At 45.1% G+C, this 25,769-nt stretch overlaps 1 protein-coding gene across 1 annotated transcript in view; it reads right to left on the reverse strand.

The window, feature by feature from the left end:
* GALNT10 (polypeptide N-acetylgalactosaminyltransferase 10) overlaps positions 1-25,769 on the reverse strand; it is a 127,623-nt gene that overhangs the window by 23,158 nt on the left and 78,696 nt on the right. The window contains exons 2-4 of the mRNA XM_069969050.1: positions 24,109-24,211; positions 23,100-23,238; positions 13,866-14,032 (exon numbers count right to left, since the gene is read on the reverse strand). Of these exons, the coding sequence (XP_069825151.1) occupies positions 13,866-14,032; positions 23,100-23,238; positions 24,109-24,211 (409 nt within the window). The remainder of the gene's footprint in view (positions 1-13,865; positions 14,033-23,099; positions 23,239-24,108; positions 24,212-25,769) is intronic.

The raw sequence follows: 25,769 nt of genomic DNA on the forward strand, positions 1-25,769 counted from the left end.
GGGCTATTCTATATGGGGGGATGCACAGCAGGGGGGCTATTCTATATGGGGGGATGCACGTGGGGGCTATTCTATATGGGGGATGCACAGCAGGGGGGCTATTCTTTATGGGGGGATGCACGTGGCGGCTATTCTATATGGGGGGATGCACAGCAGGGGGGCTATTCTATATGGGGGGATGCACAGCAGGGGGGCTATTCTATATGGGGGGATGCACGTGGGGGCTATTCTATATGGGGGGATGCACAGCAGGGGGGCTATTCTATATGGGGGGATGCACAGCAGGGGGGCTATTCTATATGGGGGGATGCACATGGGGGCTATTCTATATGGGGGGATGCACATGGGGGCTATTCTATATGGGGGGATGCACAGCAGGGGGGCTATTCTATATGGGGGGATGCACGTGGGGGCTATTCTATATGGGGGGATGCACAGCAGGGGGGGGCTATTCTATATGGGGGGATGCACAGCAGGGGGCTATATCTATATGGGGGGATGCACAGCAGGGGGGCTATTCTATATGGGGGGGATGCACGTGGGGCTGTTCTATATGGGGGGATGCACAGCAGGGGGGTTATTCTATATGGGGGGGATACACGTGGGGGCTATTCTATATATGGGGGGATGCACGGGGGGCTATTCTATATGGAAAGGTGTGCAGCAGGAGGCTATTCTATATGGAGGGATGTATTGATGAGGATGTTGCTGGAACAAGAAGCCTAAAATGTCTGTCTGACAGATCCCGTGAAGATGAGACATGGCCAGAGAAGCCTTCATGATGGCCGGAGATAGATGGAGAAGAAAAGGAAAAGTGGACGTCTCTTCATGCAGAGAAGACGCCTACTGTGAGTCACAGGATGTAACTGCACTATAATCACCTATAAGGTCTGCAGAACCTTTATACAGCTGGGATCTACCTCTGTATCAGGGGTGTCAAACTCTGGCCCTCCAGGTGTTGCAAAACTACAATTCCCGTCATGCTTTAGCTGTCCAGGCATGATGGGATTTGTAGTGATGTAACAGCTGGAAGGCTGGTGTTTGACATCTGTGTTTTATGGTCACTGCTTTGGAAGAATATTGGTCTTTATATGATGGCTGTTATTTGGTGCCAGTATAGTGGTATTATCCAGTCACCGTATGCTGAGAGTAGTGGGCATGGTGTGATGGTATAATGGTATTATCCAGTCACCGTATGCTGAGGGTAGTGGGCATGGTGTGATGGTATATGGGCATGGTGTGATGGTATAGTGGTATTATCCAGTCACCGTATGGTGAGAGTAGTGGGCATGGTGTGATGGTATAGGGGTATTATAAAGTCACCGTATGGTGAGAGTAGTGGGCATGGTGTGATGGTATTACTCGTCCTGTGTATTCTAGTATGTTTGGTAATATTAGTGTTGTATATAGTGGATTGTATTCAGTCACAGTGTTGCAGTATTAGTCATTATGTGGTGGTAATGGCCGTGCTCATGGTTTGGTGATATTATTTGTTATACTGGTAGTATAGGAAATATTGGTGGGTTTGCTTAGTAACAGTATGGCAGTAACGTGCACAGTATGGGGATAATATTTGCTTACAGGTGTTATTAACTATGACAGTATTATCATGCACAGAAAATTCTAGATAGATAGATAGATAGATAGATAATAGATAGATATCCAGTAGGAAATGTCTATCTAGCAGCGTATTATGTAGCTTTGATTACACATGAGATCACAACCAGCAGACACATTTTAATAATTAAAACCTTACTACTTATACCGCCATTATATGGAGTGCAGATATAGTCAGGATAAAAGGGATTTAAAAAATATAGTAACTTTTGTCCAAAAACAGCACCACCCTGTCCTCAGACTGTGTGTGATATTACAACTTGGCTCCATTCACTTCAATGGAACTGAACTGCAATTCCTCACACAAACTGAAGAAGAGTGTGGCGCTGTTTCTGGAAGAAGGTGGCCATGTTTTTCTCCTTTAAGGGGAATCTGCGAGGTCCGTACCAGGTCTCGGGCTGTAGATCAGCAGACAGGTGTGAGGGAGATATCACTGACAGGACCTTTAGTCCAGTGTAAACTTATACAATTGTCCTTTTCATTACCAACTAAAGTTTCACAACAGCAGCGGCAGCAGCAGCACCCTATACGTCCATCAGTCAGAGCAGGCAGGGGTGGGGCAGAAGGTGCTGCTGTGGCTCCACCTCTGTGACACTTCAGCTGGTAATGGAAAGAATGATTATAGAGGTTTACACTGGACTAAAGATCCAGTCCCTGATCTGTACGCTGGGATCTACAGCTGTGCACATGCTATAGACCCCACAGGTTCCCTTTAAGGGCACGTTCATACCTAATCCAATGCAGATTTGATGCTTGTGATTTAATCAGTTGAAATGAATGCATAAATATGCCGCATCAAATCCACAGCAGATTATGTTATATCATTATTTTTAGGTGCTGATGGTGGGGTTCACATGTTTAAGGGAGTAGTGGGGACACGGCTAAATGAAGCAGAATTTGCTACAGGGAATTACGCTATCCATGATATGGTGTGTGGGCTGCTGGGGTTTGATTGCCAGGGCTGATTTTAAGTCCCAGTCCGGCCCTGATCTGAGCACACCTTGTTCCTCCAGAGATCTGAATCCATCTGAGCACACCATGTTTCTCCAGAGATCTGAATCCATCTGAGCACACCTTGTTCCTCCAGAGATCTGAATCCATCTGAGCACACCATGTTTCTCCACAGAGATCTGGATCCATTTGACCCCGCCACGTTTCTCCAGAGACCTGAATCCATCTGAGCACACCATGTTTCTCCACAGAGATCTGGATCCATCTGACTCCGCCATGTTTCTCCAAAAATTTGAATCCATCTGAGCACACCATGTTTCTCCAGAGATCTGAATCCATCTGAGACAACCCTGTTTCTTCACAGAGATCTTGATCCATTTGATCGGGCCATGTTTCTCCATAAAGATCTGGCTCTATTTGACCCTGCCTTGGTTCTCCACAGAAATCTGGATCCATCTGACCCCACCTTGTTTCTCCAGAGATCTGGATCCATCTGACCCCACCTTGTTTCTCCACAGAGATCTGGATCCATTTTACCCTGTCATGTTTCTCTACAGAGATCTGGATCTGTTTGACCGAGCCATGTTTCTCCAGAGTTCCAGATCCATTTGACCTGGCCATGTTTCTCCAGAGATCTGGATCCATCTGAGCCTGCCAGGTTTCTCCACAGAGACCTAGATTCATTTGACCGAGCCTTATTTCTCCACAGGGATCTGGATCCATCTGACCCTGCTCTTTGTCTCAGCTTTCTCTTTCCTTTAGACACAATCTTCTTGGAACTATTGGTCCGTTCTTATATCTTATCCAGGCTGTAGAGTTGTTTCTTCAGACACCATCAGTCGGACACATCTGTTCACATCAGACAAACTCTTGACTTCCTCCATTGAACCCTTTTATCAAGAACTGACTCTATCCACAGGATCCCCTTTAGAACGATGTTCTTCCTTAATCACTCTATTCTCCGTTGAAACTGATCCACAGAGAACTTCATCTCTTCCTTCTATGCACCAAGGTTCCAGTGGAGAAGCTAGTTCTGCAGTGGCCATTTTCCTTACCCCAAGGTGTCTCTTATTCTGTGTTAATCACCCCCAACTATAGTAGTTGGCAGTGTACAAAGGTATCTCTGTAAATCGAATGCGATCTCCTTTGTAGTTATTGGTCATTATTTATAAGGTAAACTTCTCCCCGCCGCACGTCTCGCTTACACGGCGCCTGCAAAATAATGTTCCTTTCCTCTAGTGCTTTAAAAAAAACAACTGTTTTAACTTTTTCCCTTGCAGTCCTCTGGGGGCACCGTGGCAGACATTAAAGCTTTACGGTTTTAATAATTCAGAAACTGTGTGTGGCTTTCAAGGAATAGACATGGCAAGAGTGGTCTCAGCGGGGAGCTGAGAGATCAGATAGATGTATTTTGCCAAGGATTCTTACATACAGCTACTGCGAAACGAGTAACGGTGCCAAAACGGAACAAAATAATGAGGTGCAGCCAACATTAATGCATCGACTTATAAACTCGCATACAAAATCTTATTTTCTCAGACAAGGTAAAATTTACCTGATCATTCTTAAAAGGGAAACGGACGTACCCAGTGTAATTGTCTTACCGACTCCCTAATGAACAGTTCATTAGCAACACCATTTGCTAAGCAATAGGGAATACTAAACACGTTCAGGCTGTGGCTTCGTAACATAACAACGTAAGATAGGACGAGTGTAATACACTGCTGGATCCCAACATAGTCAAACATATTGATCAGAAAGGTTGGCGGCGTATTCTTGAGCACCACCCAACTTTTCTGGTCCCATCAGTAAATGAGAAAAGGACCGGGAAGGTTTTTCCCAAAGGAAAGGACCGGTGAAAGGTTAAACTGTCCATATTCTGTCCCAGATCCAAGATCTACCAGTGTTAGCACCATTTATCATAGAATAGACTTGTAAGGCAGCAAGTTAACAGACTCGTTGAATAGACAAGCACACACTCATCTATAATGCATGGTCTCTGAAGTCATCCATTACTCTGACATGTATATAGCTTTAGTGCTGCCAGAGGTCTCCTGTCTGAGATTTAGTAAGATCTAATGCATGGCTGGCCAACGAGACACTGGTTCGAACCAAAGGGCCCACAGGAGTTTGAGGTATCACCACACCTTCCTACTCTGATGGGTTGTCTACCAAAAGAGTAGCCAAGCCTCCATCATTGTCCTGGTTGTTGTGGGAGACTGTCTGGTGGATATTGTTCCATAAAGTGCTCTGGGGGATAATTTATCAAGGTGGTTTTTGGTGGACACAGTTTCACGGAGGGCTCTGGTCGACACAGTTTCATGGAGGGTTCTGGCGGACACAGTTTCATTGAGGCCTCTGATGGCCACGGTTTCATAGAGGGCCTGGCCTGTGGTGGTTACTGTTTCATGGAGGGCCTGGCCTGTGGTGGTTACTGTTTCATGGAGGGCCTGTGGTGGTCACTGTTTCATGGAGGGCCTGTGGTGGTCACTGTTTCATGGAGGGCCTGTGGTGGTCACTGTTTCATGGAGGGCCTGTGGTGGTCACTGTTTCATGGAGGGCCTGTGGTGGTCACTGTTTCATGGAGGGCCTGTGGTGGTCACTGTTTCATGGAGGGCCTGTGGTGGTCACTGTTTCATGGAGGGCCTGTGGTGGTCACTGTTTCATGGAGGGCCTGTGGTGGTCACTGTTTCATGGAGGGCCTGTGGTGGTCACTGTTTCATGGAGGGCCTGTGGTGGTCACTGTTTCATGGAGGGCCTGTGGTGGTCACTGTTTCATGGAGGGCCTGTGGTGGTCACTGTTTCATGGAGGGCCTGTGGTGGTCACTGTTTCATGGAGGGCCTGTGGTGGTCACTGTTTCATGGAGGGCCTCTGGTGGTCACTGTTTCATGGAGGGCATCTGGTGGTCACTGTTTCATGGAGGGCCTCTGGTGGTCACAGTTCAATGCAGGGCCTCTGGTGGTCACAGTTCCATGGAGAGCCTCTGGTGGTCACTGTTTCATGGAGGGCCTCTGGTGGTCACTGTTTCATGGAGGGCCTCTGGTGGTCACAGTTCCATGGAGAGCCTCTGGTGGTCACTGTTTCATGGAGGGCCTCTGGTGGTCACAGTTCCATGGAGAGCCTCTGGTGGTCACTGTTTCATGGAGAGCCTCTGGTGGTCACTGTTTCATGGAGGGCCTCTAGTGGTCACTGTTTTATGGAGGGCTCTGGTGGGCACTGTTTCACAGGGGACTCTGGTAGACATCTGGAGGGTTCTTATTTACATTGTTTCATGGAGGGCTCTGGTGAAATACCACTCAAAGTTGAGTGATACCAGAGGCATACTCTTATAAAGATGCCCAGATTTTAAAAATTAAATGAAAAATTAACCAGGCCACAAACTCACCTGTTTTGGGTACTTGCCACTCATCAGAACAGAGCCGAGTACTGGTTGGCTCAGTGAGATGCCTTTGATGCAGCTGTGGGACCCAAAACAGCTGACCACACATGGGTTTGTGGTTACGCTAATATCCCTAGTGATTTCGCAGGACTTGTAAGAAGGGTAGGCACTGCTTTCTTTCTTTTGGAGGAGTGCTAATTTGCATCTTTCTTTTTTTATTTTTACCAAGGGAGCATTTTCTGTAAGACTCCATACCTCATCTACATCTCTTCAATAAGTACCCCATAGAAATGTAGCGTAAATGCTACAGCAGCATAGGTAACTACTACTAGCAACCAATAAACAGAAGATCTCTGTCTGCCAATGACAATTTCTGCTATTATGAACACCCAGATTGTCAATAAGGGTTCGAATGATTGGAAAATCTATGTCCATCAGAATAAACAAGTAAAAATCCAGGTCACTGGTTGTGGTGTTCTCTCTTTATATGTACAAATCCCAGTTTGAACCGCATTCATGTAGATCACCCAAAAATCTGCAGTCCGGCATGTGGTGTAAAACATCTTCAAATCAGATTCCTTCAGCATTGAAACAAGCATTATAGCGCAAGAGTATTTTTTAAAACGCATTTCAGATGCTATGTGCATCCTTAAAAGGGTTATCCGGTTAGGTAAAATATAATTCTTTCCATAAATGTCATTATCTTTTCAGTCACCTTCCCCCAGTTCGGAGCTGCTGCTTTCTGCTGAAGACACAAAAATCTGTTTGTGTGCTTTTCTCTCAGTCTCCCCCTCCCTTTCTGGGACGGCCGATGTAAACAAATCCCTGGCAGGCTTTATCTTCAACTTTGTAGCTTCTTTGTGGTAGGGTCAATCTAAGGTCAGAGACCTGACTGGCAGAGAGGGACTGTGTCTTCAGCAGAAAGCAGCAGCTCAGAACTGAGGGAAGGAGGCAGAAAAGGTAAAGACATGTATGAAATGAATTGTTAGTTTCCAGGAGTACTATAAGTACATGTTTTTATGTTGACAGGATAGAATTTCAGGCATTCTAGTCTGAAAATTTTTGGCGCTATTCAGTGAATAGGGATTTGGAACCTTCGGCCCTCCAGCTGTTCTACCTGCTTTGCTTTGTCTGTCCAGGCATGATGGGAATTGTAGTTTTGCAACAGCTGGAGGGTCGAAGGTTCCCCATCCCTGGTTTTAAAGGACAAAAAAGTTCAGAATTTTAAAGCACATCACTTTTTTGTTTTTACCATGTATAGACCGGCATTGGCACAGGGAGGCCGGTGCCACAGTCCTTTTTTTGAACCATGGCCTGGTTCCCACACGCAGCGCCGGTCTATTATCGGGCACCGGCCCCTATGAGAGGAATTCCCCTCCCCTCTATGACACGGCTCCATTGATTCTAATGGAGCCGCTTCATTGAGGGGAGGGGGTTTCCTCCCACTAAGGACGGGCTGGCCTGCCTCCAGTGCGTCAGGCAGGTGCCCGGTAAAAGACCAACGCCATGCGCTAGAACTAAGCTGTGGTTCAAAAAAAAAAAGACCCCCATGCCGATGCCGGTTTATTCATAGTAAAACCAGAAAAGTTATGTACCACTGGTACATTCGCTTTAAGGGAGAGTTCACACACAGCAGACCGAAAACCAGTTCCATTCTAGAAAAATGTAGAAAATCCAGATTGGCCATTTTGCAGAAATTTCTGCAGCGTGTAAATTCACCCTACAGGAAAATACCGCCCTTCAAGATCTACAGCACACCAAGGGGCACCAGGTCTGAATTCCTAATGTAGGTGGATCATTCTAGGCTGACGACATCTAAGCCTAGCCGTCCCACCGCAACCCTTACCGACAGGACTAATCTGTAGGAGAAACTTTAATAGAATATTCATGCGGTAGTGCGGAGCACGCTTAAGATCTCCGCAAACTCCCAGAATAAGATAACTACGGCAGCTTTATTGGCTTTAAGTGTGATCGACGAGGTGTTTATGGGTCCAACAGGTGGCAATTAGAACCTAAGCACCGACCGTACCATTAAGATTCTAATCAGCGATGAAGGGCAACGCGCAACCAAAGGGCAACCGAGTGAAGCTGATACTGTTCTACCAGCCAGCGATCTTTGGGGACAGAACAGACGGGAGGTCTGTGGAAAAATAAAGAGGCGCTAAGGGAGGCAATTAGGGTTCTGGCAGACAAAGCGCAGCTAAATAATTTACTCTGATTGCTGAGAAAAAAAGAACAGCTGTTCAAATTTAGCATGAAGATTCCTATATAGATGGAGCTGCCAAGGCGCACCAAATTATTTATCAGCCGAAAGGAAATAAATAAGGCTTCTGATATCTTGATTGTCGGGAGCGCGGCTTTAGCAGATCGCGGAACGAAGGGATTCTGCCGCAAGGTAAATGAAGGTTGTGGTTACTAGGTAGCGTGGTAACAGTGATGCGTAACACTGCCTCCTCTTTTTATACCCAGTCCCTTTATAGATGTTAAAAGTTTTAATAAGACCCCCCCCGCTGTTCCTTGTGGGAGAAGCACTTAGCTGGGCACTTCATTTCCTGCCTCGTTTTATAGACTTACAATAAAGTCTGTCTCCTGCTGTAAGACAGGGAATGAAGCGCTTGCCCAGGCACTTCTCCCAGTTCTATCTAACAATGATCGGGTGTCTGAACACGTAGCGATAATTTGACAAATAAGGCCGATTTGGCACATCATCGCTCCGTGTAATAGAGACAACGATCAGCTGATGGCAATGATCATTGGTTGATCTTGTCTTAATGTCCTGATATAAAATCATCGGCTGCCAGGTGCGCGTTGCTAGGTGTAATAGTGATGTGTGGCTGACGGCTGACGGATCTGTAAAGAAAATAACAACATATATACGTTACCTGTCCACGCTCCTCAGTGTCTTACCGTCTTCTCCACGCTTCCCGCAGCCGCAACTTCAGAAGTGGTCTCTAAAGTGACAGCCTGCTCAGCCAATCACTGGCCGCGACGGGAGCGTGGAGAGGTAACGTATATACTTTATTATTACACATATATATATATATATATATATATATGCGCGCTGACAGGCAGAGAGCGGTGACTAGATATGGGCAGGGAGCCGCCCAGATGACTACTTCCCTGCCGCTGCCCGTCATGCGCCCGGGGGATTAAAGTTCTTTTTTTGAGGTATACAGCTCCTGCTGCAGCTGCGGCCGGTACAGGCCACGGCTGCTGCAGGAGCTCTATACAGCGCTTCAGGGAACCATATCAGCCCAATTGGGTTGATTGGTTCCCTTTAAAGACACTTTTATAAAGCTGTTGCTGATGTCTTGGTGCCAAATATTAAAGGGGTTATCTAGCGCTACAAAAACATGGCCACTTTCCCCCTACTGTTGTCTCCAGTTTGGAACTCAGTTCCATTGAAGTAAATAGAGCTTAATTGCAAACTGCACCTGACCTGGAGACAGCAGTAGGGGGAAAAGTGGCCATGTTTTGGTAGCACTGGATGACCCCTTTAAGGAAGATCTTCACAAGTCTTCTGGAGTCCGGGCCTCAACAGACAGGAGTGGTCCCAATTGAAATAAGGTGATTTTAAAGGGGTACTCTGGAGGGGGGGAATATGTTGTTAAATCGACTGGTGTCAGAAAGTTATATAGATTTATAAGTTACTTCTATTTCAAAATCTCCAGTCTTCCAGTACTTATCAACTGCTGTATGTCCTGTGGTGTATTCTTTCCAGTTTGACACAGTGCTCTCTGCTGCCTCCTCTGTCCATGTCAGGAACTGTCCAGAGCAGGAGAGGCTTTCTGTGGGGATTTTCTTTCTGACATGGACAGAGGTGGCAGCAGAGAGCACTGTGTCAGACTGGAAAGAATACACACTTCCTGCAGGATATACAGCAGCTAATAAGTACTGGAAGACTTGAGTTTTCTTTAAATGGAAGTAATTTACAAATCTATATAACTCTTTGATATCAGTCGATATAACATCAAGTTTGTTTTCCCTCAGGAGTACCCCTTTAAGATTCTGCATCCACTGCAGTCTTTCACTATGTTCTATGTATGGCAGGATAATGACTGATCAAATCTTTGTGGTAGAGAAGACTGGAAAGACCAGGTTCTCTCATCTTAGCAATCCGTAACTATTACCAAACTATCCAGCACAGCACAGTCGCTTTATAGCGCAGATTTGGGGTCCGTCATTCTCAAGGATTCTTACATTACTCCTTGGCAGTCTGTGCCGCTAAGTCGCTCCTCACAATTAATACCCATGGCCTGCAGCGTGTTCCCAGCGCTGCCGTCTGGATAGGGGCGGCAGGGGGGAACCGGAGCCGCTCACAAATATTGGGAGGTAAATCTGATTCACGGCCATTTATGTGCAGAGTCTCAGCTTGAAGAGGGAAAAAATAAGAAAAAAAATTGAATCACTTCTTGAGTTTCTCCTTCTAGAGAAGAAAATGATAAATCATAAGAAATCTACTGGCTGAAATGCGTCTAAACAGCGGCCTCCAGCAGGCAATTAGAGCCTCCTTGGATCTGATTGAAGGCTTCGAGGAAGAAATGGCTTTTGCTGACTGCTAGAGCCATTGGGCTTCTGGGACAAGAGAGTGCGTCGGCGGCGGCGTTATTCACTCCATAGAAAGGTACTTTAAGATTGCATGCCTCTCATAGTAGCGAGCGTCAGTGTGGCCAAACAAGCGGATCAATAATAGCGCTATTAGGGAGGGGAAAAAAAAAATCACGTATTGCTATTGGCGCCATTTTCCACCAGCAACATGTGTAGTGCAAAGGTATAGCCACATAGCATGGCTTCAATGACATCGCATTACATGTGGATGACAGCAGACAAGTCTGAGAGAGTCTTAAAGAGCCTTAAAGGGGGGGGGGGGTTATCCTTTAATTCCTGAATTGCAGTGGCGCGGATGTTGCTGCAGATTATATACAGATTTAGGCTATGTTCACACAACGTAAGGGACCGGCCGTTCTGAGACCACGGCCAGATCATGGAACGGCCGGTCTCTGCCCGGATCATCTCGGCCGGTACTTAGGTACCGGCCGCAAGATCTTTCCGGCCGCAGAGCTCTGATGCGGGCGCATGAGCGCGCCCGCATCAGAGCTTCCCATAGCGCACAATGAGCCGCTCGCTTCACTGTGTGGACTGACAGGGTTTCCTACAGCCCCAATTCATTAAATTGCGGCCGCAAAAAACTGACATGTCAGTTATTTGCGGCACCGCACGGATCCCGGACAGAGCGTATACGATGTGTATACCCTCTGGCCGGGATCCCATTGAAAATAAGGCATAGTTCCACACCGCTAAAAGTACGGCCGTTGTTGCCGACTACTTTTACGTAGTGTAAACATAGCCTTATAGGGAAAGCTTCAACCTCAAACCACTTTTTCCTGTGAAGATTGTAGATTTGCCCTTGAAGATTTTCTGTCATGTCAAGTAGTTTTTAACATGTCCTTAGATATGTAAAAGAAAATAAAAAAATTAAATTGAATCATCACATCAGGTCTCAATCCTGAGACCTGCTGTAATCCCGAGATACAGCCGAGGAAAGTGCGCTCCACTCCCCATGCCTGAAGGAACATCTGACTAACATGCTCTACAGACTCCAATGGAACAAATAATTTTGCCATTATTCTTAGCCGGGGGTGGGGTGAGGGAGATGAGTGCTGCCGCTCACTCAACTGTACTACATGATCACAGTGAGTCTCAGGAGTGAGACCCAGTCAGTAACTCCTGACATATCTGAGGACATGTAAAAAGTTCCTTGAAATGACACTAACACTTTAAAGGGGCTATCCGAACAGTAAAAGTTATCCCCATATAAAGTAACTCGCTGATTGGTGGGGGTCCGAATGCTAGGGCTCCTTCCGATCACAAGAGCAGGGGTCAGTTGTTTCCTGGATAAACGGAGCATCACTGCATCACATACTCGACCACTGCCGCCTCACTTACTTAGTGAACAACTGACCTCCGTTCTCCTGATCAATAGAGCTCTCAGTGGTCGGGTTGCCTCTGATCAGCTACTAATCCCCTATCCTTCCAAAAGGGGAATAATTTTTAATCTAGAGAAGTGATGAATATGGTACGAATAAAGACTATCATTATTTAGAGCATTCTATTGACAAGAGGGAAAAATAACACAAAACTACCAAAGTATTTAAGGATTTAAAAAAAATAAAAAATAAAAAATAAAAAAAATCAGATACTCATTTACCCTGATCCCCCGCAGCTGCCACTCTAACTGTACTATTACACAAATCGATTTTTCAACGATAAACGATCTCAAATGACCGCTACTGCGAAAGACCAGAAATCGTTTGCCCAATTACACGGAAGGATGATCGTTACTTATGATCGTTTTTGTGTTCGTCTTGCCGTCGCTATTGCGTTTGACGCTACTGAAAAATGACCGAACGAGGTCTAATTCCATGTGAATGATTTGCGAACGATCAACGATAAAAATAGGTCCAAACTCTATCAAACGACTAACGATTTCTCGCTGGTCGTTTAATCGTTGTCTGCTATTGCACTAAACGATTTTCGTTCAAATCCGAATCTAAAGATTTTTCGAACGATAATCGTTCCGTGTACAAAGGCCATAACATTCCCTGCTCATTACTACTACTTCCTGGTACCTGTGACGTGTTGTCCCTGGAAGGACTACCCACCCATCTATGACCAGTGCTTGGCTAGGCAGGGCACATATTCCTGGAATGACATGCCACAGGAAACAGGATGTAGGGGTGATGAGGGGATAATTGGGTAGATGAGTATCATTTTTTTATTATGCCACCCTCAGCTGAGATTTAATTTTTTTTTAAATCCATGGACAACCCCTTTAAGCAAAACCAATAGGGACAGAGCCCTGGCTGTGACTTATCTGCCCCATTGAGAAAAAAAAGGTCAGGTAGAAGAAATCCAACATGCCCAATCACCTGAAGGCAATGTAACGTCTATGGCTCATTGTTATCACATATTGGCTACCAACAAATATCACGCCTTATAATCTGACAAGCCATTTCTTTCTTCCCCCCCGTATTATTTAGTAGATAATAGCTACCGGCACTACTTCTGAAGGGGTCACTAAAAACAAGATTCTTATATACAGCCGGCTTGATATGTGCACAGTGTGGGATCACTGGATGGTGCTCACTTTCATGGAGTATAAAGAGAACGTCACAATCCAAGAAATATAAGAAAAAGTTGAAAGGACACTCACCCTCTGGTGTGATCATCTTTATTTTGTGCAAGACATTAAAAGTTACAGGACATATTGGGTTTATCCGCAGTACGCCAAGCACCTAATGGGAAGAAGATAAAAGCTGTTTCGCGCGCATGCACGCTTCTTCAGACCTCATCAGAGGTCGGAAGAAGCGTGCATGCAGGCAAACCAGCTGTTACCTGCTTCCCATTAGGTGCTTGGCATACTGCGGATAAGCCCAATATGTCCTGTAACTTTTAATGTCTTGCACAAAATAAAGAAGGTCACACCAGAGGGTGAGTGTCCTTTCAACTTTTTCTTATATTTCTTGGATTGTTTCATTTTTTTGTTACTCATTTATAGGCTTAGTGTCCCTTTAAGGCTCAATTCTTAGCACCTACACCAGATTAATGAAAGCAAACTTATTTTGGTCACTTTATGACATGACTAAAAGTAGGAAGAAAAAAAAGCATTAACAATAAAAGCTCTAAGTGTCAAGTTTTTTGGAGAACACACGGACAATACATTAAAGTCATTCGGAGGCTTTAATGTGCATTTAATGTTCCTCTTCTCCCCATCAGAACGAAAAAAAGCCCTGATGCTGTATTTGATGTGTTTCCACAATGATATCTACTCAAACATCCTTTTGACTGCCTTGAAATTCATCCCGCAATCAAAGGCTTGACATCTGGCACCCCGGTGCACCGAGGACGCACACGCACCTTTGTCACTGAAGTCATCCACAAGCACAATCTCGGCGATGAGCTCCGGGGGAGAGCGGTTGAGCACGCTGTGCACGGTGCGGAGGAGGGAGGACCAGCCCTCATTGTGGAAGGGGATGATCACGCTGGTGTTTGGCAGCTTTGCCGTATAGAGCTTGTTCTTGCAGCTAGGAAAAAAAAAAAAGAGAGAGAGAGGACATAAAAGGGACAGCTGTCAGCTTCATATGCAGAACATGCCCTGAGCTCATGTCAGATGAGGACAGCTTGGGAACGTCTGGGAGAACACCAGCTGAGAGGTGCGAAACTACAGATGGGACTCACAATTGGCTATTTGTATACAGCTACTTGTAATGATATAAGTGAGGAGGAAAGAGGCAGCACAGGTCTTGGTGGAAAGAAGCCATGGAGAGAAAGTCATCCGTCAGCCCTTAGACCGAGCTTGCCGTATGCATCGGGGAAGTCAAACATATCCAAAGACCAACATAGTATCTTTTTGGTCTCTGTTGGGCGAGTACACCTGTTATTCTGCTGTATGGAATAGCACAACAGATTGTATTATCCCTAACAGGGGCAGCTAGTAAAACATTGTATATTACACCGTATACATTATTTACTAAGTATGCCATGTCTGCCTACGCAGTAGCATCTGTCTATGGTGTGCATTAGGAAATCCTCAATGTATACTGCCATTACTGCAAGGCATATACTATCCATGTATGAGAATCCTGACATATACTGCAATGTATATACTATCCATGTATGAGAATTCTGACATATACTGCAATGTATATTCTATCTGTGTATGAGAATCTTGATGTATACTGTGATTACTGTAATGTATATCCTATCTGTGTATGAGAATCCTGATGTATACTGCGATTACAGCCAAGCATATACTATCTGTGTATAGGGATCCTTATGTATACTGCGATTACAGCCAAGCATATACTATCTGTGTATAGGGATCCTTATGTATACTGTGATTACTGCAATGTACTGTATATGTTGCAGTGAAATGACAGAATCAGGGATTTGATCAAATCCCGGGAAATGATGAAATGACCGCGTCGTTCCATCATTTCCCTAGGGAATTGATCAAATCCTTGTCCCCTTTTAGGGAAATGATGGAATAAACTATATAATTTCCCCCTGCGACATAGAATTCGCTTACCGTATCGCCTCTCTGCTCCCCCCAGCCTGTCCTCTCTGCTTCCTGTCCGCCTCCGCCACCTCTCTGCTCCCAGTTCCGCTCGTTTTCCCTGCTATGCACCTCACGCTCCCCCGGCCTGTCCGCTCCACTCCCCGTCCACCTGCCGGGAGGTGTGCCGCTCTGCTTCCCCGTCCGCCCCGCCCTGCGATACGCCTCCAGCTCCCCCGGCCTGTCTGCCCCAAAGCCGTATGCCCGCCGGGCGGTGTGCCACTCTGCTTCCCCGTCTGCCCCTGGTTCAGTCCTCCCCTCTGCCATATGCCTGCCAGGAAGGTGTGCCGCTACGCTCCCCCTGTCCGCCTCTGCCGCCAAACATAGAGCCAGGCGACTTCTTGATCGTTCAGTTCCATCATTTCCCTGAAAGGGGGTCAGGCATTTGATCAAATCCCTAGGGAAATGATGGAGCGCCGTTTCATCATTTCCCTAGGGATTTGATCAAATGCCTAGTGATTTGATCAAATCCCTGGATTCTATCATTTCACTGCAAGATATATAACTGTGTATGAGAATCCTGACTGACTATACTGTGATTACTACCAAGCATTTACTATTTGTGTATAGGAATCCTGATGTATACTGTGATTACTTCAATGTATATGCTGTCCGTGTATGGGAATCCTGATGTATACTGTGATTACTGCAAAGCATATACTAAATAGTATATATATATATATATATATATATATATATATATATATATATATAAAAAGGAATTAAAACGTCAATGTCATTTAAAAAAAAACTCTTCAAATGTCATGAAAGCTTTTCAAAAGTTTTGACTAGTACTGATCGCGGTGATCATGTGTCATGTGATCTGTTGCGTTCACAATGTAAGTCTATAGAGCCCAAACTCTTTCACTGACACAGAGCAGGGAGTTCTTATAATCGGTACGAGCCTGAACACAAAAAAAAGTTTTTTAAAGCAACAGTGACAACTTAAAGACAACTTTTTTTTTTTCTTCTAAACAAGACTCCGATTAATATTGAGGTAATAACGTGTCACTGCACAATTACCTGAATTTCTAATTAGACTTTTGTAAAAAAAAATAATAATAATATTGTTCTTCTTGTTTATGAGAATTGTGATGTATGCCGCCGATAAATGCTATATAACTGATTACATTTACGAAATAATATGCATGATGAAGAGACTGGTTGCTATATACAAGCTGCACTTAATTTGGTTGCTATGGACAAGTTGCACTTATCCTGGTTGCTAGGGACAAGCTGCACTTAATCTGTTGCTATGGACAAGCTGCACTTATCCTGGTTGCTAGGGACAAGCTGCACTTAATCTGTTGCTATGGACAAGCTGCACTTATCCTGGTTGCTAGGGACAAGGTGCACAAATCAGAATAATAGTGCGTCCTGCCTAACAGTTACACTTAAGTGACCAAGTCTTAAAAAAAGCAGTTTTATCATTATAACGCTGTGTGGTGTCTAATAATTCCTAGAACATCAGATTTATTTATAAGAAGTGCGGTCGCCTCCTCCTCCATCCCCCCCCCCCCCCCCGTCCTCCTCACAATGGACAAATGGTGTCTGTCATAGCTGCTTCTACTATGGCTACGTTCATATTAGGCTTGCCTTCGGGGTTTACATTGGCATACCATATACTGAGCAAACTGCAACATGCTGCATTCAGTGAGAATAATCTACCGAACATGGTCTACAAGTGACTATATAAATCTATTTCCGAGCATATACATATTCTTTGTCAGGAAAACTGACAGATCCTATATAGAAGCACATGAAGAGAATAATGCTATTGCTCCACATAAACATGGCAGCTACCATACACATCTCATAGCCTGTGACTATACGTCAGTGAACCTAGGCTGTACATTGTTTTAGTAACCTAATGCATAATATACTCAGTCATTTTCAGCCTGGAGCTTCTGTGCCCCCTAGATTTAGTTAGGGTCATGTGCACCATAGATTTAGTTAGGGTCCTGTGCCACCTAGATTTAGTTAGGGTCCTGTGCCCCCTAGATTGAGTTGGGGTCCTGTTCCCCCTTACACTTAGGGTCATGTGCCCCCTACATTTAGGTAGGGTCCTGTGCCCCCTAGATTTAGGTAGGGTCCTTTGCTCCCTAGATTTAGTTAGGGTCCTGTGCCCCCTACATTTAAGTAGGGTCCTGTGCCCCCTACATTTAGTTAGGTTACTTGCCTAACCATGTCTCCAGGACAGTTACATTAAACTGATACAATAGCTTTTCTGCAATTTTTCTTATACCTTCAGCAAATTTTTATAGCGTTCTGGCCATTCTTCGGCCTTGTACAAAAAAAAAGAAAACTGCAGACGGTGGCAAGACAGATACTTTCTGAGACTTCTTGCAACTATTTTGGACACTGATGCGTGGTCAGCAAAGTGGATTACACTGGAAATTAAATTACGTTTGAACTACAGGTCAGACTGGTTCACTACCAGTCTCTTATGAGAAAAATATTTAGCCGGCTATGTGCAATTCTATTACCGCGATTCTGAGCTGCCAAGTGATAAGATGGAAGAGGAGACAGGTCTGAACCGTATTGGATGTTGCAATAGGACAATGATATTTGTGAATGTAAGGGTTCCTGAAACACTGCAAAAAGCAGATGTATGGACTCGATAATAAAGCCAATACAAAGAGAGAAATTATTAATACTGCAGACATCGGAGCCAATATCTTATAACATATTCAATAGAACCTATACATGGGGATGAGTATAAGAAAACAAGTCTGGATGCAAAATGGCATCCATGGTGCCCTCCATTTCTAGTTTAGGAATGGCTCGGTGGACGTCTATTAGGCAACAAGTGAACAGCCAATTCTGTGTGTTTGAAGGAGGATAAATGGGGCCACGTTGTAACTGGGACTCTAAGAAGACCGGTCTTCTGGAGTGTTCCCTGTATACAGTGGTTAGTACCGATCAAAAGTGATCCAAGGAAGGACAACCGGTGAATCGTTGACAGGGTCATGGTGCTCAAGGCTCATTGATGTTTGAGGGGGATGAAGACTAGTCCTTGACGTCTTATCTCATAGAAGAGCTGCCGTAGAGCAAACCGTTAAAAAATTTCCTGTTGGCTATGATTGAAAGGAATCAGATTAAACCGGACGTTGCAACTTGCTGTGCATTAGGTTGGGTAACCATAGGTCAGAGTGCCCATGGTGATCCACTAACAATGTCTACAATGGGTGCATAAGCATCAGAACTGGACTATGGAGCAATGGAAGGAGGAGGCCTGGTCTGATGAATGGCGAATGGAAGAGATGGCACCAGGTGTACTATGGGAAAAAGACAAGTTGGCAGAGGCAGTGTGATGTTTTGGGCAACGTTCTGCTGGGAGACCTGGCTTCACTGAGACAGATATCATCTACCTAAACATTGTACAGACCTTCATGGCAGTGGGACCTCCTTATGGCAAAAGTCTCAATTAGCAGGATAATGCTCCGGAGACCACACTGGAATGAGGTATATGACAAAGAGATGACGGTGGGGACTCGGCCTCCAGATCTCACTCCGATTCATCATCTGTGGGATGTGCTGGAGAACCAATCCCATCCATGGAGGCCGAACCTCCCATCTAACAATATCTGCTGCCAAATACCACAGGACTCCTTGATAGGTATGGTGGAGTCCAGGCCTCTATGGGTAATGTACTGGAGGCACAATATTACCGTAGGTGTCTGGTGTATAGATATATTTTTTTTTAAACTTTTTTTTCTTTTCCTTTTTTACTTTACCATCTCACAACACAAGGAGAGGCACGCTGCATATGAATTTATACAGCTCTGGCTGAACTGCGAGCTAGCTGTATAAATCTGTATACCGTAAGCTCTCCCAAGTGGCGGCTGCTGGCGGAAAGAGTTATCACTTAACTCCACTGTTGTGCGAGAAGTAGCAGAAACCGGAGGAGTAGAGGCAGCGTGGCAGAGGGGGTTAAACCTGCTGACAGTCTCCCTTTAAAGCCAAGCTGCTGCGAATCGGCTGCGGCCCTGCAGGACGGATAATCATTGATGTCGGATTTGTACAACGCTTCAATTCAGTGATTCAGAGAGGAAAGGTGAACGGTGAAGTCTGGAAGGTAAAATTTATAGAAGATTTCCTTGTATCTGCTCATCGTTTCCTCTAGAATTAGGCGCCGAGATGTGGGAGAGAGGTCTCCGGGTGCCTTAATAAAGCATTACATTTATTTTTTATTGAAACTCGCATTTCCATATATCTCTCGCTGTTTATTTGCCCTTTATTGAATCTGCTATCTTACGGGTAAACGCTCATGCCGTAGGTTTTATGTAGATTTTTTTCATGCAGATTTTTCGGATGAGAGTGGCGCTCCTGCGGCAATGCTTCCTTGGTCTCCTGTCTATGCGTGTTCACTCTACTTGATCATATCAGAGCTAATGGTTGACATCAAAGACTGGTGGGAACAAGGAGAGTTGGGAAAGGTAAGTATAGTTTTTTTTTGTTTTTTTTTAAATGTTCTGCTATTTTTCCCTGTGAATTTGCTTTGCATCATATGTGCAATTTCCATAAGAGTTGTCAACCTTACACAATTCAGAAATCTTTAGTTTAATAAAAGATTCAATTGCCCAGCAGCACCCCCGCAGGGGAATTGCAGCATTGCACAATAAGCACTTAAAGGGACTGTCCAGCGAAAATCTTTTTCTTTCAAATCAACTGGTGTCAGAAACTTCTAAAGATTTGTAATTTGCTTCTATTTAAAAACCTCAAGTCTTTCCATATTTATCAGCTGCTGTATGTCCTGCAGGAAGTGGTGTATTCTTTTCAGTCTGACACAGTGCTCTCTGCTGCCACCTCTGTCCAAGACAGGAACTGTCCAGAGCAGCAGCAAATTCCCATTGAAAACCGTTCCTGCTCTGGACAGTTTCTGACATGGGCAGAGGGTGTCAGCAGAGAGCACTGTGTCAGACTGGAAAGAATACACCACTTCCTGCAGGACATACAGCAGCTGATAAGTATGGAAAGATTGGAGATTTTTAAATAGAAGTAAATTACAAATCTGTGTAACTTTCTGAAGCCAGTTGATTTTAAAGAAAAAGATTTTTGCTGGACAACCCCTTTGAAGGCAAACAAACATACAAAGCTGCTGATAGGTAACTGTAGTGGAGAGTTCCGGATCCTCGCTCTGGTCTCTCTCCGCACAGTTTTTCTGTATTTTTATGAAAATATATGCAAATTAACCATTTGGCGCACTTCAGCCATGCCCCACCCATCGGCTCCTACGTCCCCACCTATGTACGTAGGCATGCAGCTCTGCTCTCTCACAAGATCTCATGTACAGCACCGGGCCGCAGTGCCAGATCTGGTGACAGCAGACTGTGACTACTTATATATATATATTAATATGCATAAATAGGAGGGGACATAGGAGCTGGCATGTGGAACGGGGCACTGAGGGGCCAAGGACCACCCTCAGTGCACCAACGGGCTCATTTGCATATTTAGAAGAGACCCGTACCGGGATTAGGAACTCTGCAGCTACAGGTTCCTACCAGCAGGTTCGTACCTACATTTTCCTTTAATTCAGTGGCTTGTGTATGTAATGCATGGACTGGGCAAGTCCTCCAGAGTGAGAGATGCTTTCTGGCTACTAATATGTGTATTGCTGCTCACTACAGTATTGAGCAAAGGGGGGCAGGGGTCCAGCAATAGAGTCCTGGCTCATCTACATTCTCTACACTCTTCACAAAATACTGTCCTTCCTAGGCATTCTGCATTCCTCTGTTATTCCTCCTAGAAATTTATAAAAAAAAAAAAATGACACCTAGGAGTTACCAGGTGTGGGTACTGCCAGAGCTAGGCACTCCGAGGCCACGCCCTTTTGACAAGCAGAATGGATACACCCAGTTGTCAATTTTGGAGAAAAGCTCACTCTAGATCATGCCCAGGGCTCTGGTGTTAAAGAGACCACACTAAATTGTAGGTGGATAGGTGCTTTAAGGGGTACTCCAGCGGGGGCTATTTTGGGATCTGGCCGGGGAGGAAGTGGCTGAGAGAAAAGACGTCCACTCACCTCCCCGGATGCAGCGGCAGGTCCTGTATTGCGGCGCTCCGGTCCACGGTTCCCAGCCGCTTCCTGGTGTCTGACGTGGGCTCGAGACTCAGTCAGTGACAGAGGCGGGATCCGTTTCAAGTCCACTTAGATCCCGCGTCAGACACCAGGAAGCGGCCTGGAACCGGGAACCGGAGTGCTGCGATACGGGACCCTATAGAACATACTATAGAACATCAACCAAACTAAAACTTTACAACACTATGGGGGAGATTTATCAAACATGGTGTAAAGTGAAACTGGCTCAGTTGCCCCTAGCAACCAATCAGATTCCACCTTTCATTTTCCAAAGAGTCTGTGAGCAATGAAAGGTGGAATCTGATTGGTTGCTAGGGGCAACTGAGCCAGTTTCACTTTACACCATGTTTGATAAATCTCCCCCTATATGTCTTTCTTTTTCCTCTTTACCCTCTATATCGCCTTCCTTACATCTATTTCAATCTCTCTCTATCTGTTAGTTCTCTCTCTCTCACTCGTTTTCTTCATCTCCTCTCTTTTGATCTATCTCCGAGCCGTCTCTTTCATTTTCCTCACCTCTCTCTCCGCCATACGTCTTGGCGCAGTTATTTTCGTAGCTCTCCACACTTCTGCAGTGAATATAGGCCATTGGTACCCTATGTAATTTGTATGACTGAGAAGCCCGGCAGTCCCTTGGAGTGAAGTGTGCGCAGTACACTGCAGACCGCTGTCTTCCACCATCACACTCCGCTTCTCCTTAAGGACGTCGTCTCTCTTATTAGCTCAGCTGAATGCAGAAATCGAGTGCGCTAGCTGCACGGACTGAGAATTAAGATCGAGTTTCTCCGTCATTGCACTCCAAATAATAGGTTATACGAGAGGGAACTGGACACCGCGCACACTGAAGCGTACTACAAACAAGTGACCTGAGCTGCCTCTTTACTCATCGGCTATATAGCAAGTGTCAGTTCTTCCTAAACTAATAGGGAAGTTTCTCTATTGCCCCTTGATATCAGACATTTATATCCTGGGAAAAAGACAACTCGGTGACCAATGGTGTCAATGGGGCCCGTGATTTTTTTTTAACATTGAATGTCCGCAGTAAGGGGTGGGGCCAATGGCTGTGCCAGGAACTGCAGGACTGCTCAAGCCCTGTTTTTGGCACACTAACATACTGCTAGTGTTACTTAGCCTCCCATTGATGTCTATTCTTATACATGTTAGCATTAGAATAGACATTACACTTGGGGAAGCTGTCTGTCAGTAGCGCTGCAGTCGTGGCACAGTGTAGTACAGAGAGCAATGCAGCGCTACAGACACAGACAGCTTCACCGAGTCTAATGTCTATTCTAATACTAACATGAATTAGAATAGCCAGGGGAGGCTCAATGTCTGCACACACCAGCTCTGCAGTTCCTGACACAGCCACTGGTGGCAGCGGAGGGACCATGTCACCCCTAAAATGTAAAAATGTGCAAAAAGGAAATGATAACTGTCCCTTTATATCCATATACAGTACATGTCCAGACATTAAAGGGGGACTCCAGAGGAAAGAAAATGTATAAACATTTGTAAATTACTTCTACTTAAAAATCTCCAGTCTTTCAATACTTATCAGCTGCTGTATATCCTGCAGGAAGTGGTGCATTATTTCCAGTCTGACACCGTGCTCTCTGCTGACACCTCTGTCCATGTCAGGAACTGTCCAGAGCAGGAGCAACTCCCTATAGAAAACCTCTCCTGCTCTGGACAGTTCCTGGTATGGACAGAGGTGGCAGCAGAGAGTACTGTTTTAGACTGGAAACAATACACCACTTCCAGCATGGCATACAGCAGCTGATAAGTACTGGAAGACTTGAGATTTTTCAATAGGAGTAATTTACAAATCTTTCTGACACCAGTTGATTGGATTTTTTTTCCCCCTCCGGAGTACCCCTTTAACTACTGCCATCTATGGATGAGAATGTGACAATCTATGTAACTTTCAGCCTAACAGACACGATTTACTTACTTTGTGTGCCGGATGTCTGGAAGAGATCTGTTAAGGGAGATTTTATCACTGACGTATATATTGAATCCATTCTCACGGTACGCTTGTTCCACACGATCTGCATCAGTCATCGGGAAAGGTTTTCCTTGCTCGCCATTTCCTACGGATGATTTACATTTATTATAATGAATACTGAATACAACACACATACCTATCCAGGGACTTGTACATGTGCTATATAACACAGGGACATATGTTACACACCAAAACACGCTACAGCCAGGGTTTATTAACGTCTTACAGCACGGTCCTCTCTAAAGGGGGTTTCCTAACACGGACATTCATCATCCATTCACAGAACCTGTGGTAAGCATCTAAAAGGTGGGGGATCCCAGTGGTCAGATACCCATCCAATAACCATAAGGAGGGGTGTCCGACAGAATGTGAACTGAGTGACGCTAGATAGACGATAAACGTTTGATGGGGGGCGTAAGCGATAACGTTTCTCCTTGAGGAGAGCGCCATAAAGACGTGTTAAGAATTCTGTGAAATATGCAAAGCAGTTCTGTGACACCACCTTCACGATAACCAAAATGGGGGAGCTATTGTTTGAATGGACCAAGCACCTCTCTATTTAAACTAATGGCATTAGGCCACCCTTATGATCACGGAGGGTCCCAATAGTCAGATCCCTATCTATAGCATGCTTAGTGTTGAGCAGACTTGCCAAACTGTTTGGGTTCGACAAGTTCTCCGAACCCTCAGCATTTGATTACCAGTGGCTGAAGAAGTTGGATGCCGCCCTAAGGAGTCCTTGAAAACATGGATACAGCCATAGACTGTATCCATGTTTTCCTGTCAGCCCTAGGGCGGCATCCAACTTCTTCAAATGCTGGGAGTCAAATGCAGAGAGTTCAGGTTCGGAGAACGTTGCCGAACCCAAAGTTCGTCAAGTCCGCTTAACACTAAGCATGACCCAAGGCCAACAACTATATGCTACCACCCTGACAGATGAGAAAGGTGATGTTACCTATTTTATCGCGGTCTCGTCTAATATACTCATAGTCGTGCCAGTCCTTCTTCCCCGGCGCTTTGTCATTGACGTATTCATCCTTATGTCTTATCAGTGCGACCTGTAAATAAGAAGACATAACCGTTAATAAGGATTCCCTACTAGATATGCACATCATCGTTACCACGGACAGTGCTGGTCCGCAAGAAGCCCCCCCAGTGTAACAATCTTTACCCCCCTCCCCTTCATTTGAATCGGCCCCCAGTACTTTATATCGGGTCGTTGCCCGGGAATATACTAATGCCGTGCATAAGAACTGGGTGCCAGTTAAAAAAAAAAAACACGTATGAGCTTTGCTCTCCGTCTCCTCCCTCCTCCCTTCCGATACAGCTGAAGTAAACAAGTCCCTGGCTGGCTTTATCTGCAACTTTGTAGCTTCTTTGTAATGCTGAGAGGGTTAATCTGAGGCCAAGTTGCTCAAGAACTCTCTGTGATTATCCCTCTCTGCATTACAAAGTTGCAGCTAGGGACTGGTTTACATCATCCGTCTCAGAAGGGAAGGGGGAGGAGGGGGAGACAGAGAGAAAAGCTCACACACAGTTTTTTGTGTCTTCAGCAGTAAGCAGCAGCTCAGAACTCGGGAAAGGAGACTGAATAGATAATAACAAGTATGGAAGGAATTGTTAATATCACCATGGGCAGCAACATATGAAAAGTTATGTTTGAGTGGAATACCCCTTTAAGTGACGGCTTTACAAAGACACTAATGGCTCATACATCTGAATAATTACCTCTCTATCACTTGTGTATGTGTCCTAAAAGGATCTAGAATCGTGTTGGTGAACCAGGCGGCTCAGGATGAACATTAGCGCGGCTGATGAAAGCGTAGTAGTGGGCAATAAACAATTTAAAGTCTTACAATACTCGTAATTATCATCTACAGTATAATAAATCCATTCTTCAGTCTACGGGGGACTCGCGGAGCTAATAACAGCGGATTCCCTGAGCAAAATAAATATCTTCAGATGGCAGGGCCATTTAGCCTGACCAGTCAGGGCCCCTGAGATGTTTACAGCAATTACGCGGCGAATACGAGCAGCAATGCGATGAAAATCCACTGCAAAACTCATTAAGGCAAAGCGTTGGTCCACGTGATCTATGTAATGGCGGAGAAAACACATCAAAACCAATTACATCATTAAAGACGTTTATAGTTATTAAAGGAAAAAACTAAAACCCGTAATAACCGCAACTTCTCGGCGAGGGCCGCAGTCTCTTATTTCAGGGCGACGTCTTAAATAGTGATAATTACAAGAGTAGATGAAATAGCGAATAAAGATTCTATATTGGATTATCTAGTAATAAGGGAGCGGGTAACAGAGGAATGACTGCAATAGCAGAGAGAGTGTCGATGGCCGCTCACAGCCGTGTAGGTGGCCGACACAGGTAGATGGGGTCCTTTGGACTGTCTAGATTCCACTTACGCTGTCTAAATTAGAGAGAGTCCAATTTTGTCGGGATTGGAACAAATTCGTATTGAGGCCTCCTGTTATTATTTAGATGCTGGGGTAGAAAGATCGGGCATGCTGGATTTCAACTGGCCAATCCTTCTGTTCTCGGAGAGAAAAGCCATCTTTACAGGAGTTTCGCACGGGCTTCATTTGGAAAAATAATAACCG

Source organism: Dendropsophus ebraccatus, chromosome 1, assembly GCF_027789765.1.
Source record: "Dendropsophus ebraccatus isolate aDenEbr1 chromosome 1, aDenEbr1.pat, whole genome shotgun sequence".
Lineage (NCBI taxonomy): Eukaryota > Metazoa > Chordata > Amphibia > Anura > Hylidae > Dendropsophus > Dendropsophus ebraccatus.